This window comes from Phyllostomus discolor, chromosome 4, assembly GCF_004126475.2.
Source record: "Phyllostomus discolor isolate MPI-MPIP mPhyDis1 chromosome 4, mPhyDis1.pri.v3, whole genome shotgun sequence".
In the NCBI taxonomy this organism is placed as follows: domain Eukaryota; kingdom Metazoa; phylum Chordata; class Mammalia; order Chiroptera; family Phyllostomidae; genus Phyllostomus; species Phyllostomus discolor.
In genome coordinates, this window is record NC_040906.2 from 99,314,871 (window position 1) to 99,329,642 (window position 14,772).

A 14,772-nucleotide genomic window follows, 5' to 3' on the forward strand; every position below is an offset into this window, starting at 1 on the left:
TCCCAATCTTTACCTACCACATATGAACATGGGACTGCCCGCTCTGCTGGCTGCTGCCTCGCCACTGCCACACCATGTCCTCTCCACCCCAGCTGCCCATCTCCACCCCTCCTACCCGTGTAGATGAATGTGGCTGCTTTAAATCGTTGATGGTTGAACTTCCATTCAGTTTGATTTTCTGGCATTTCTGGTGTTTTTTTTGTTTTGAGTTTAGTTGTGATCCTTATTATTGTGCAAGGAGGCGAAGCATGTCTACCTGTGCCTCCATCTTGACTGGAAGTCTATAGTTATAATTTTTGTGTGTGTGGTTATGGGAGGAGGTGAGCCCAGCATTTATTTATTCTGCTATCTTGACAAGAAGTCCTGAAACTTAAAATTTTTTTAATTTATTGATTTTAGAGAAAGGAAGTGGAGAGAAAAGAAACATCAATGTGTTGTTCCACCTGTTTATGCCCTCATTGGTTGCTTCATGTATGTGCCCTGACTAGAAATCGACCCCTTGACCTTGGCACATTGGGACAATACTCTAACCAAGTAAGCTACCCAGCCAGGGCCCACTCTTTGTTTAAAAAAAAAAAAAAAAAAGAAACTCACAGATATCTAGAAAGGATACATAGATCAAATAAGTTGTTAAGTGTTTCTCACTCAGACTGTCTCATCAGCACATTGTAGGGGAAATTGATGAGGCCACATCTTTCTGTGCTCCCACCACTACTCAGATAGGTTTTGTGAACAAACACACAGAAGGGGCAGGTGTGCATTCTAGGCCCTGTCTCCAAAACGTGCTTGCTAGAGACGGTGAGACATGGTCCTTTGACCTCAAGAAGCTGATAGTAGGGTAATTTTCAATTCCAGTGTAATGTGGTCATAGGGGGTATTTACAAGCAAAGTCGAAGTAGTGTCTGCCTATGGGAATTCAGGGCAGCTTTCCCCAGAGGGAAAGTACATATTTGAGCTGAGACTTAAAGCATTTTTCCAAAGAAAGGGCATCGTAGGCAGAAGCAATAGTATTTGCAAAGACACAAAGGAGCGTGGAATAGTCAAGGGCTTAGATGCAGTTTAGATTGAGAGAGGAACAAGGGAAACAGGCTAAGTGAACCAAGGTAAGATCGCATGGGCCTTGAAGGCCATACTTGGGTCCTTAAAACTCTGCCTGCAAGTGGCAGAGCAGGAAGGACATAAAAGGTGGCGGTGGTTGGAATAAAGGATTCACAGGTCATCCCTTTGTTATGGTTTCTGTGCCCTGGGGAGTATATATAAAAAGCAGAAAGCCTTGGTCTGGTGGGAAAGCTTAGGTACCCCAAATGGCTTGTGTGGCTGCATCACTTCTGTAGAACCTACTTTCTCAAGGAGAGTCATCCAGGGGATAGGACACAGTTAACAGTACTATTTTTATTTTCCGAGAAACAACACAAGGTACAGGCTGGGAGGGATCTGGGAGAGGGCAGGGGATGACATTGCAGTCCATATATGCAGTGGAGTTCATTTCACCAAAAAAGGGTTCCTATGCTTTTTGCTCCTGTTTCTATCTTTAAAATCTCTTAAACTTGAAACTGCTCAGTTAAGTTAAATCAAGTGGCTCACAAAAGCACTAGATGAGTTCAGTATCTGCACATTTCCACAACAGCCAGTTGCAGGGTCTTTTAATGTCCAAATGAATTCCTGCTACTGGGGCAAGGTTCAGATACTTCTATTTTAATCAGGGACCTGAAATCCTTTAAGATTAGACTCTCACACTACAGAAAGGCTTTATGAAGAAGCTTGGTATAGGAAGAATATAAAATCCTGAGGAGTTTTGTGGGTGGCAAAGGTATACAAAGAAACCTGGGTTATTTTGCAGAACTGGAGGAGGTGGTGACTTGTGGTCAGAATGACGAAATGGGGCTCAATTCCCCTGGGTCTGGTTGCGTTCTTCCTTGCCTGGAGTGCTTGCAGTGCTTGTACAACAGCAACCCCACACCACAGGCTCCCAGAAGCACAAGAGCAAACAGTGTGTACAAAGCTGTCTGGGCTTCTGTCGTGCCTAGTGCTAGCCCCAGGAACTGAACTTCTTCTCTGCTGGGGCTGATGGTGGGTCCAGCATCTAGGAAAAGACAACAGAACGCAGTTTCCACACTAGTGCAGATGTGGTTATGGGACCTGTGTTAACCTACAGTAAGTCCCAGCTAGATCCTTGGAACAGAGAGGTTGTATACAGGCACCCAGAGTGAGCATTTCGCTGAGATGTGTATCCCTTTCACTGAATTATGAGCCTCTGAATGAAGTTAAGTAGTTTTAGTTCTTAAACATCTCTATCAGCAATTAGAATGTAATCTAAATGGGATGACTGTCTCTTACGTTTGTATAGTAGTTTATATTTTTTCAGTCACTCAACAAATGTTGGGCATCTTACATTATGCCAGGCACTGTTTTTTCAGTTGTTACATTTGATCCTCACATCAGCCCAGAACATTTGCCTGGTTTCTTGCTCAGCGTCACACAGCAGGCTAGTGCTCGGTGGGACAAGACTAGACTGGCTATTCCCAGACCGGGGCCTAGTTTGTAAGTGTAGCATTAACCCTGTTTAGTTGTCCTGTCCCATCCTAAGAACATTAAAAAAAAATATCTGTTGAATGAATGAGGCAATGGAGAGGCCGAGAGGAAGGGAACCAACTAGAAGAAATGACTGAAAATGGCTCCTCTCACCTCTCACCCTCTGCTTTAGTCCACCCCAGAACTATAGCTCACCGTTTGGCTGGAGACAAGGGTGTGGGCCTGCGGCCGGGTCCGGGAAGCCATTGCACCGGGTTACAGAGGCGTAGAACTTGGCTGACGCTTTGGGAATCCTTGGCAGAGAAGGGTCAGTATAGTTCACAAAATGTAGGCCAAACCTCTCCGAGAAGCCCGTGGCCCACTCAAAGTTGTCTATCACACACCAAACAGTGTATCCTCGAAGGTCCACCTTATCCTGCACAGCTGTCCAAACAGAAGCCCCGGCATGAGTTTCCCGTGTACGATCTCTTCCCACCAGGCCTGCTGAGGCCCTGCCTGCCCAGGTGCTCCCCCAGTTCCCACCTGCAGGTCAAGGGGAGCTTTTCTTTTTAGCTTTTTGAGTCCGTTGCATGCAGCATTTGGTATCTGGCTCTCTGTGGATGGAGCTGTAGCGCCATCAGCATCTTTCTAGAAAGGCCCTTTCAGGGAGTCAGAAACATGGGCAGACCAGTGCTCCATTTTACAGACAGTAAATGGCCCTTGGAAAAGATTGGAGCTGGAAGGGGATTTCCTAATTGTTTGTTTTCACTGCTGTATTGCTCATTCTCTTTTACCAGCATTACCATCTCATCCCCAGTTCCACTGAGCTGAGGATCTTAGACTTTTGCTTGGGGAGCAAAAGGCCCTGCAGACACCAGCCCCGCCCAGCCAGCTCCTCCTGGCCCCTGCGCACAAACCGTTCCCAGGAGGGCACTGCAGTTCGGGGGCAGGGGCTGTCAGTGAGGACCCAGGAGAACAAAGCTGGGTTTAGGCCAGGAACTCAGGTCTGGCTGTAACGGGCAACTGGATTTGTCTGCTGAGCTTAAATTTAGGAAGGAAAAAACTCAGAGAACAGCTAAACCCAACAGGAGTCAGATGCCTCACCTTTCTTATTGTGGGGGTACGTGGATTGAGTGCCACCCTAAGTGCAGACACTGGCAGATGTCAGCTTGGTGAAAGGGGCGCAGGGAGGAGGGTAGGCCTGCCGTACCTTTGAGTGCCTCGTTGATGTAGCTGCGGAGGTAGTAGATCCGCGCAGTGTCGTTGAGGCTTACTTCCCCCCGTTGGGACACTCCATTCTCTGTTACGTAAATCGGGGGGTTGTTGTACTCCTCCTTTAACCAGTTCAGGATCCTCCGGAAGCCAAAAGGGGTCATCCTCAGCCAGGAGGAGCCAGAGTCTGGCCAAGAGGGATCTGGGATGGAGGCAACTCCCCTACCAGTTCAAACATGAGGTTAGTCTTGTTTTTTAAATCCCTAGAGGCCCTTTGCACTAAAGACAAAACAGGATTTGTATTAGGAAGAACCTTAGGTTTTGTCTAGACTTGAAGGTCGTAAGTAAACTCAGGACAGTCACATCACCTCACATTCTCTTTTCATAAGTTCTGGCTGCACTACTCAGTGCTGGGGTAACTGGAAAGCCACCTCAGCCGCCTTCTAGCTTCCCACGTGTGCACTGGCACGGTCCAGCTCGGGGGGCCGGCGCTCCACGGGCTCCGTGTGGACGCACCTCACACTAGATGTGAAGGGGCACTGGGTTCCCTGGCCCCAGTCTCCAGCAGGGTGTGAGCTTCATGTCCTCAGAGGATGGGCTTCCCTGAGTTGCCTGCATCTGGTCAGTGCCACAGGCACGGAGCCATTTGTGCGATGACAGGGAGCAGTAGGCGGGGCCGCTTCAAGGGCCCAAGACCCTGCCTCTGTCTACAGTGAAAGACGGAAGGCAACAGTTTGTGCTGAAGGCGCACCTGCTGGGGGAGGCAGAGTAGCTCAAAGGTCTGCAGAGTCATACATTTCAAATAAAGACCAGTTATTTAGATAAGGAGTAAAAAAGCCCTTACTGTTGTTTTAACTGAAATACATCTGAAAAGTAAAACAAATTTGCCAAAAAAGGAAAAGGTTTATCTCAAAAACATGATTTAAAGACTCCAAGCATGTCCATCTCAAGGGGCAGCATCTTGGAATCCCAAGGCTGCACTACTACTGTCACGTGATGGGGTTTGATGAGGCATCTCAAGAGATGGGGCTCATCTACAAAACCCCAGGATGTCCGGCACCAGGAGGTGGTTTTCTGAGGCCGTGCAACTTACTGTCTTTTCCAAAGATGTTCTAGGTGGCCCTGCTGGCCGTCTTACCTGTCCGCATCAAAGGAGGAGATCCCAGAGTCATAGTCGAGATTGTAGGCCAGGACCGTGGTGTAGTGATTGAACCCAAAGAAGTCATAGGTGCCGTTGATCCTCCTCTTCTCACTCTCCGTGAACTCCGGGAGCCTGGGCGGAAGGAGCCATTGAGGGTGTGGGGGCTTTGGGCAAGGCCACGCTTTGGGAGGAGAATGTCCTGGGGCAGAGTCGGAGCTGGTAAACCATAGGTGACTAGGGTACATCTGGCCAGGAGCAAGGAAAGGCCCTTTCTGCTGTTGCTGGAAAGTGCCTGAGGCTCCTTCTACCAGTCCACAAACCTCACCTCCCTCTGTTGTTACAAGGCCCTCTCTCTCTTCCTATTGGCAAAACTGAGGCAGGAGACAGCATAAGAAGAACTCTGAGACTGCAATACTGTAACAGGTCAGCATCTAGCACCCTGGTTTCCAGGAAACACCTTTTACCAATTAGGTAGAATAAATAGTAAACTGAGGCAGGGAAGAGAAAGGAGACATGTCTCATATGTTAACTCAGCAGTCCTGAGCCTGGTCTGATAATATTGCCAGGTGTTCCAACATCATAGGAAACACTATATTAGCAAGAAAGAAGGAAAGTCCTTGAAATTCTATGTAGCGTTTCCACTATCTGGAAAGAAAGCCTTGAAACTGTGCTTTCACCCCAAGGCCTGAATGTGGGAGAGGTTGCACGGTGCCCAAAGAAGCCCATAAAACAACTGTGGTTCATTGTCTACCTCTGGTCACTATCTGTTTTACGAGGGAGTCCCTGATGCTTACAGAAGGAGCCCATAAATAACTTGGGTAACTGCCCCAACTTTAATTAACTGCCTCCTGTCACATATTTGTTTTACAACAAGATGAACAAATGGGGTCTGGAGCAAGATAAGGATTTGGGCTAACCCACACATCCCTAAGTTTGGGTAGTCACATTCCCCCAGGAAAGCTGGCATCACATTTACCTGTTAATCAATATGTAACTTTTTGCCCTCCAATCCCACCAACTATGTAAGTCCTGAGAACAAAGGACTTGCTCTCTCTCTGGGGTTTGGGGCGCTCTTGACGCTCTTGGCTCTAGGGCACCGGGCTTCAGGCTACCTGGGGGAGCAGTCTTCAGCCGCTCTTACTTTTGCCTCCCTGCTTTGCCGTGAAACTTTGCCTTTCACCCCCTACTCTACCCAGTCCTGTTCTCTTCCATGGGAACGGGCCACTAATAAACTGATTGCATACTACTAGATTTGCTGATCTGTAATTCTTTACATGCATCTCTCGCATCAACCAAATGAAACTACAATTACTTTTTTATAAACCTCCCCTTCCAGACATACACACACACTTTTATTTCCTTCGCAAATTAATATGCAGTGTCTGATAGGTACTATCTGTGATAGATTTCAAAATCAAGAACACGTCTGAGGTACAAATCTTAAGACTAAGCCTTAAAGCTATAATATCTTATAATTTGTGTTTCCATGATCTGCCCTTTATAAATTACTCTGCTTTGTTGTGGTTTGTTTAGGCTGGCCTCTTTCTTCCAAAGTTGATCCTTATTAGTAGGGGAAATATTTTTATGAATTACATTTGTTGAACTTGAGAGATTTGAACTTTTCTGCTCACGTGACTTTACTGTTCTTTTTAAAAATAAACATCTGCTGGAGCTTTCTTCGAGTGCTCTGAGACTGCCCTGTAACATCGGATTTGTGCGCACTCCCGTGCAGACTGACAGGCTCCTCCCAGCCTGACCTGGCTGCATGCGCCTTCCGACAGGGACACCTGGGGCTGCTAGTTTAGGGTTGCCTAGAGAGTCCCAGCTTAGGCATCTGACGCCCTCATCTTGACCTTCCTCCTACCATTAACCTGAGAGATCGAAACCTTCCTCCCCTGAGGTTTCTGAAACAGCTGGGAGAGCAGTAAAGCCCAGTCCCGTCACGCCCCTCACTCCCCTGCTCAGAAGTCAGCAGGGCCCACGAGGATGTCCAAGCTGAGTCCCTCTACCTGGCCTTCAGGCCCTTGGCCCCTCCCTGTCACCAGGCCAGTCCCCCTGTCCTCAGCTGCACATGCCCCACTCATTCCTTACCGCCGGGCCATGCTAGCTCCCTTGCCCTGGGATGGAATGCCCCCGGTTCTCCCACGTGCTGTTCATTGTCAAGGCCCAGTGCAGCTTATGTCCTGCTTTGTCGTGAAGTCCCTTGGGTCCACCCAGCCTGCCATGGAGCGGGGAAGGTTACTTGCCTCCCAGCTGGTGTGTCAGCAACTTGAAGAACCAGACTTGGAAGCTTCCCTTTATGAGGCCTCTGCCGGGCCAGGCTGGGCCCTGACCTGACCCGGGCACTCAGCAAAGTTGTGTCGATGGGCTGGAGTGCATTGCTCATGGGAGACCAGAGTCAGCTGGTGAGACCTTCAGGCACAGCCTGCTCAGCGTGAGACTTGGCCTCACCAGGCCAGGATGTGTGCTGTGAGGGCGGGGACTGGATTACTTCATCCTTACAGCTGGGCTGTATGGGGCAGTTTGATGGAAAGACTCAAAGGCCTTTTGACCTATGGTTACGTGAGCTACCTTGGAGCTTGTGGCTGTTTCCATAAGGCCAGGTCATTCCGTCCTCATCCACATACCGCACCTCTAATCCCAGCTGGGTGATGCAAACCGCCTGTGGGCCCTGGGACCAGCCAGCCTGGTTTCATATCTCAGCTCCATCATTTAGTAACTGATGATCTTGCTCTCATATTTGTGCCTCATCATTAAATAGGAGTAGAAGTACCAATAGAAGATGGATACAAGTTAGCTGTTGTAGATGTTGCTATTACTGCCTTGACAGGGAGGGGTGAGCCAGGATGCAGGATGGCAAACCACCACCACCTGCTGGCCAAATGACAAAAAGCACCCTTTGGCTATCACTCACTGCTATCCACATTCACTCATACGTGATGGGGTGGGATCGGATGTGCTGGGGCATTTGTCCTTGGAGTAAGGTAGTAGGTTGATAAGTGGGTACCCTACAGATAGATTTTCTGGATGTTCTGAAGAATAATAATAATAGCAACTGTCTTTTGTCAAGCACAGAGCAGTGCCAGGTCCTGGGCTAAGAGCTTCACAAACACAATCACGTTTAATCTCCTGAGTGAGCAAGGAAGCTCAGAGGTACAGTAACTTGCCTCTGTCACACCTGTCTGACCCCAGCAGCCACCCTCACCACTGTGCTGTCCACCCAGGAGCCTCCGCTCAACCCCGCAGGCCAGACTTCCCTCGACCCTCTCCTGGCTGAGTGTGTGGGCACCAGGACCTTACCGAGACTTGCTGAGGCCTTCGGCCAAGCTCCTGTCACGAACCCGGGTCTTCATCACTTCATGGTAATCTCCATTCTTGAAAACAGGGTGTGCAAACCAGCCTCCCATAAACTGCAGGTGGGGTTGGGGGGACAGGCAGCCTCAGCATTAACAGTGGGCGCAGCTGGAGACATACCTGCTCAGAAGTCACTGACCTCACACCACTGCCCCCCCTCACCCTTCACATTCTTCCGAAATCCCATTGTTTGGGGGGAGGGGGGTATTCAATGGTTGCCACTTTATTAATTTTTTATTTTTAATTTACAGTTGATGTATGATATTAGTTTCAGGTGTACGACCCTATGATTAGACATTTCTATATCTTATGAAGCGATCACCCTAATAAACCTAGTACCCCTCTGACACCATATATAGTTATTGACTATACTCCTTATGCTGACTTTACACCCCACGACTGTTCTGTAGCTACCAAGCTGTACTTCCTAATCCCTTCCCTTTTTCTACCTACCCCAAACCCCTCCCATCTGGCAACTGTCAAAATGTTCTCTGTCTCCATGAGTCTGTTTCTGTTTTGCTTGTTTTCCAAATCCCATTGTTAAACTCCCATCTCCATGGCTGTTTGCATGTGGTAGCTTCTGTGCCCAAAGGTTTCTTCACCTCCTCTGCTCTGCTGAGCTGTGATCTCACTGAGGGCAGCTGGAGGGGTGATGCACTGCACTGAGCCCAGGGCTCAGCCAGTGCTGCTCTTAGGAGGGTCTGAAGAAGGCAGGGAGACCCCACAAGCCTCCAGGCTGCAGTTCCCTCTCTCACCACAGAGGAGGTCCTTCCCCATCATCAAGCCTAGGGCTCACCCAGAACTTTCTGGGGAGGGCTGAGCTGCAAGGCTGTCCCGGCAGCCAGGCAAAGGATGGCTTTTCATGGGCATCGGATTCCTAGAGTGGGAACTTGGTATCTCTTTTCTTGAATGAGGTCTAGGCCACCCTTACCTTAAAGGCACCCAAATGCTACAATGCTGGGGTCTTGAGAGGCTTCTTCTATCTCCCCATATCCTCCCCTCACTCGCTAGCTGATGCCCCAACTGTAGGCCTTGCCTTCTCAGTCAGAGGTGAGGCTGGGAACACACTATGGTCAAAGAGGCTTCCGTGGGTGCTGAGAAAACAGCGGACCCTTCCACAGACGCTGAATTTACTAGAGGATGTGTGTCCTCTCCAAAGCTCCTGGGCTGCAGCTTTGCAGTTCACCAGCAGGTGTCTCGGTCAGATGACAATACAGTCTAACACTTCCTGCAGTTTGGGGTTTTGACTTCAGACAACAAAGTATTGCTCTAATTCAATATATTCTGTGAGTCTGAAGAGAGGGATGCACTAATTTTGTCCTAAGACTTTTTCCCCAGCTGGCTAGCAAATAGGAAGATCAAGCTTTTATTTTCATTTATTAATCTGACTGCCTTTGCCAAGTTGTCTTGTGAACACAAGTGTGGCAAACCAAGGCCCTTGGTAGCCCCTCCGAATGCCGCGGTCTGCGGGCTCCTCCGCAGAGCCGAACATGCGGACCGGTGTGGGGGACCCTTGCTTGCTTTCCTGATGCGGAAACATGGGAGAGGGTGCCTTATAACCTCTTCAGAGGTATTAGCAGGAGCCAGGGAAACGCTGTGCTGTGAGCCGGCCATGGTTTTCTCTCTTCTCTTGTCAGGGCCCAGACTAAACAGGGATGGGTCATTTTGTCGGCACCTGGTTACTAGTGTCTCTGCCTCCTGGGAGAGAAATTCCATGACCAAAAGACGCACTTGCTTATGTTAAACTCATGGAATTGGAAAGTTAGGGGCACCAATGAATTTCACAGTCTCAAGTTCCCAACCTTAAGGAGTGCTTAAGCTGAGGAAATAAAATTAGATGGTGACACCTACAGGTTGAGTGTGGCATTGCAGCCCACTTCTATTAACTACCTCTGTCAAACCTGACATTTGAAGAGAGAATTTCCGTTAGCTTCAAGCCAATATTATACAAAGCAAGAACTACAAGTACAAATAATTTTTTAAAACCTAAACAATAACCCCAAAAAGTTTCATCACAGCAAAACTTGTGTCACAGTGGAGGTGACCTACCGATGAGGTAGGTAGGTCATCTCCGCTTCACAGAAAACTAAGGTCTAAAAATATCAGGTGATATTACCAAGTTCACAAAATCAGATAACAGCAGAACAGGGGCTAGATCCTAAACTCTAGTTTTGCTTTCTAATTCTCTTTCCATTAGACAGGAAGGAAACCGGGGGAGAGTACAAACAATGCCCTGAGGGAAAACAGACCTGGACGTATCTCCTGGCTGCCTCCACATCCTCCTGGTTGGAGGGGTCTCTGGGTTCAGCCCAGTCACTGCTGATGGTGATGGAAATCATGCCACCTTGTCTGGAGCGGTACACGTCATTGTACAGGTGCCAGGCCTCGGCATGCGCCTTTATTAGGTTGTGGCCAGCAACGTAGGGGCCAGTGCCAGGCCTAACAGAGATTCCTGGGAACACACACATAGATGTCAGCAAAGACGCAGTGTGGCCAACGGTGTCACTTTCTGCCTGTAGACGCCCACTGGGAGTTTGGGAGGAAGAATGCAGATTTCAATATTAGGAAGAGTTCATTTAAATCTTGGCTCCAGCCCAGCTGGTGTGGCTCAGTGGATTCAGTGCCAGCCTGCGAACCAAAAGATTGCCAGGTCAATTCCAAGTCAGGGCACATGTCTGGGTTGCGGGCCAGGTCCCCAGTAAGGGGCGCGTGAGAGGCAACCAAATATTGATGTTTCTCCCTTTCTCCCTCCCTTCTCTTTTCTCTAAGAATAAATAAATAAAACCTTTAAAAAAAAATCCTGGCTCCATTGCTTACTAGTGGGCCAGGCAACTTGGGCTAGTATTTCAGCCTTTCGGGTTTTTCTTCTGCACAACTTGCGATTGGGAGTTCTTGGGAGAAGGAAGTAAAATAGTGTGTGTGGAGCTCCCAGCAGCACTGTCTGCAAAGACAAGGTACTGGATAAACGTGGGGCTTTGGTATCCCTCCCCCAAAGAGTGGCTCCTACATCTCAGGGAAAGCACCCAGGAGAGTTGCCCCTGGAGGTGACCTCCTGGCACTCTCAGGGGAACCCGCTGTGAAAGGAAAGGTTGGAAAACATGGCTGATAGAAGCAGCTGACGGAGATTCCTTGAGAACCAACATTAAGAGGCCCCTGTCATGTGTTGAAGGAATGGTAAACCACAGTGCCAACAAGGACCAACAGCAGATACATCTGGTAGCGATTCCGAATCTCCCCGCGATGCCAGCTTTCACACATGACCAGGAGGATCTCACAGATGAGCACAATTTCTCTTCTGCTCAGAACCAGAGAACAGGGAAACCGGATGGTTCTGAAGGGGTGAAGGCAGGTCCACAATCCCTTACTCAAAGCATTTAGGGTCAAATGTCTTTGGGAACAAAAAGTTGGTTTTTTGTCTTAGAAAAGTATGAAATTGTATGTGACGTGTTTACATGTCACCTGAGCCGGGCCCGGCACAGCTCTCTGTAAGCAGGGGCACTAACGCGCCTACAGCAGAACTTCAGTGGAGTAAAGACCACGAGCAGCCTCCTGTCGGATTGAGTCAGGCTGAGCTCAGGTCTGCCAGACCAATGATCTAAAACTTTGGGGTTCTGGAGGTGCAGAAAACAGATTGTGGACCTGTGTAGCCCGGTGAAGGAATAGTCCTTTCCTACATCGATTAGTCCGTGTCCTGACTTAGGAAGCTTCCCATCTGAGGCACATCAGAGTCTCAGAGCAAAGAAATGAAGCCATCGGAGGCAAAGACACGCAAAATTCATGTTCAGCAAAAGTGGCGTCAGAGGGAAAATGTGCCTCCCGTTAGGCAGCCCTGAGCTGGAGACAGGGACTCGGCGGCACTTCCACGGGGCTCTCCCGGCCTCCTCCTCCTCCAATGCTACCTGATGTCGTGTCTTACAGGAGCTAAGAATGCCACTCTCCAAAGAGCTGACAGGTCGGGTCTGGGACCTTACCTGGGGCGGCTGTCCCATAGCCATAGCCCTTGTAAGCGATGACAAAGGGCTCATTTAGCGTGATCCAAAACTTCACCTTGTCCCCTAGCCTCTGGAAGAGCACATTGGCATACGCTTTAAAGTGCTGTACAATGGTCTCATTCTCCCAGCCTCCAACATCCTGGAGGGCCTGGGGCAGGTCCCAGTGGTAAATGGTCACCTGTGAGAAAGTAAGATCCACAGTTCCATCAGTCTGCTTTAAATAGGAAGCCATTGGTGCTGTACGCGCTCCAGCACAAATGTCTGCTGCCAACGCTGAGAACGCAGGATCAGACAAAAAAGGCCCAAAGGCTCTCTGGTGGTCGGTGTGGGGGGGAGGGCCGCAGTTTGAAGAGCCAGGAAGCCGCACCACGCCTCGCCTCGGTGAAGCCTTGTCTGCTCCCAGCTTTGCTCCTCCCACTCTGGGTGCAGGCGCTGAGAACTGCCTGGCCTGGAATCACTGGGAGGCTGGAAGCAAGAGGCACCTCCTCCCCCACTGGGTGTGCTCTGGTCCGAATCTGCCTGGACAGAATGCTGAGAGCCTGGGAGCCTGAGGGTCCTGGGAGGACGGGGCCATTTTACTTATAGAGGGACACCCCAAGGCCATCATCTGCTGTGTCTGGAGGCTCCTCCTGTGCAGCTGGGAACTCTTTGCTGGGAGGGAGCTCCTCTGGCCATGCCGATGGGGTGGCCTTTCTCTCTCTGCCTCCCCCTTGATGTCCTTGACACACACACCCCCTTTGGCCAAGCTGCGGTCCCTCCCCACTGTCCTGGGTCTGCACTGGGCCCCTAACCACTGCCAGCCCAGGCCGAAGTCTCTCCCTCTGCCTGAAACGCCCTTGCTTCGCATGGCCACCCCATCCAAATGCTCCTCTTCATTCGAGGCCCACACCTCCCTGAAGTTCCCGGGCCAGGCACTTTTCCCTTCTGTCGTGTCTCTGTGCCCTCAAGAGGCACAAAACCATTTTTCCCCAAGTCATGTGTTCTCTGACCTTGTTCTGTAGTGTGGTAGGTAATGAACCTCACTGTCCACCCAGTTGGCAGGGTCCTGCAGGACAGCCCCTCGGCCACCTTCTCCCCCACCACACCTAGCACGCCTGTTCCGGGCCAGTTGGTTCCCGCAGCGCCATCAGTGTGAGGAGAAGTCCCGAAGGCACTCTTTCCCCAGATGGCGGTGGGACGGGAGGAAGGCACTGTACTGTGGGGACTGTGCTCTCGCCATGGTGCCTGATCTCCAGCCACGACAGGGGGACACTGAGCTTCATAGAACTTGTACCCCCTGCACTCCATCATAAATGGCCCGGGGAAAGGAAATGTGTCCTTAGGCTCTCACGTTTTACAATTTTGGCAAGTGCAGAGCAAGCGCACAAATGAATTTCTGTATTACTCATAATAACTCATGGCTTAAGAATACACACACTTTGGCCCCAGCAGTTCTGCCCCAGGACCGTATCCTGCAGATAAACTCTCCATGTGTTTGGCTGTATGTCTATGGTCACTCATCGGAGTACAGGCTGTGATGGCAAAGGAGCAGAAAGGTCACAGGGGAGCTGCCCATGAACAGGGGGGTAATCAGTGAATAAGGTACAGACAATTCCACAGAACAAAAAAAATGAGGAAACTATGTATAGATTTGAAAATATCTGTAAGAAATATTGTTCAATAAAAGCAAGTATCTTACCGCCATGAAAAGAGAGGGGGAAAGGAGTATACGCGCACATAGCACACCTGCCGGCCCCGCACACAGAAGGAGGACATGAGAGCCTAGCAAGCGTGGCCGCCCACAGAAAGGGGAACCGGGTGGCTGGGGGTCAGGGACGGAAGGAAAATCTACAGTGTAGGCCCCTTTATGCTTTTGGAATTCTTCTCCATGTGAACTTGTTAACAATTCAAAAATTAAATTTGGAAGCAGCTTTTGTTTACAAGGTAAGTGTGCTCCCTGGCCCGGCTGGCTCCCCTGCATGGACAGGCCTGGCCCGGGCCCCACCTCACCTGGGGCTGGATGCTGGCGGCCAGCAGCGCGTCGATGAGCCGCACGTAGTAGTTCAGGCCTGCTTCGCTGAAGGATGCGGTGGTTCCATCGGGGAGGATGCGAGACCAGGAGATGGAAAAGCGATAGTGGGACACGCCCAGGTACTGCAGGGCGGCCACGTCCTCGGCAATCTTGTGGTAACTGTCGCAGGCCACGTCTCCGGTGTCGTTGTTCTCAATATTCAGTGGTGTGTGAGAATACATGTCCCAAATACTGAGTCCTTTGCCATCTGCTCTCCATGCACCTTCGATCTCAAGATGACAAGATAATGGTCTAGTTAAGTCCTGCAGTCAAGCCCTCACGAGTTCCTTTCTACCAGCAGGACAGTCCCCGGCAGGACGCAAGTCTGCACCATCTCCTCTGGAGCACACAGAGGCCTCCCTCCGACTGCCACACTCCAACGGCTTCCTGCGCCTGCTTCTGCCCTCGCGGCTCTGCCACGCTGCGTCACGCGGCTATGCGCTCGCCGGCGGGCCTCCCACAAGACTGTGAGGTCTAGGCGTTGTGTCTTTCGTCTTTGTGCCCCACTGGTT

At 50.1% G+C, this 14,772-nt stretch overlaps 1 protein-coding gene across 1 annotated transcript in view; it reads right to left on the minus strand.

Annotated features, from left to right (window-relative positions):
• Nucleotides 1-269: 269 nt before the first annotated feature.
• Nucleotides 270-14,772, minus strand: part of LCT (lactase) — a 54,818-nt gene continuing 40,315 nt past the window's right edge. The window contains exons 11-18 of the mRNA XM_028510304.2: nt 14,200-14,490; nt 12,190-12,388; nt 10,468-10,670; nt 8,165-8,274; nt 4,862-4,996; nt 3,722-3,945; nt 2,728-2,955; nt 270-2,083 (exon numbers count right to left, since the gene is read on the minus strand). Coding sequence (XP_028366105.1) covers nt 1,866-2,083; nt 2,728-2,955; nt 3,722-3,945; nt 4,862-4,996; nt 8,165-8,274; nt 10,468-10,670; nt 12,190-12,388; nt 14,200-14,490 — 1,608 coding nt within the window. The 3' untranslated portion in view covers nt 270-1,865. The remainder of the gene's footprint in view (nt 2,084-2,727; nt 2,956-3,721; nt 3,946-4,861; nt 4,997-8,164; nt 8,275-10,467; nt 10,671-12,189; nt 12,389-14,199; nt 14,491-14,772) is intronic.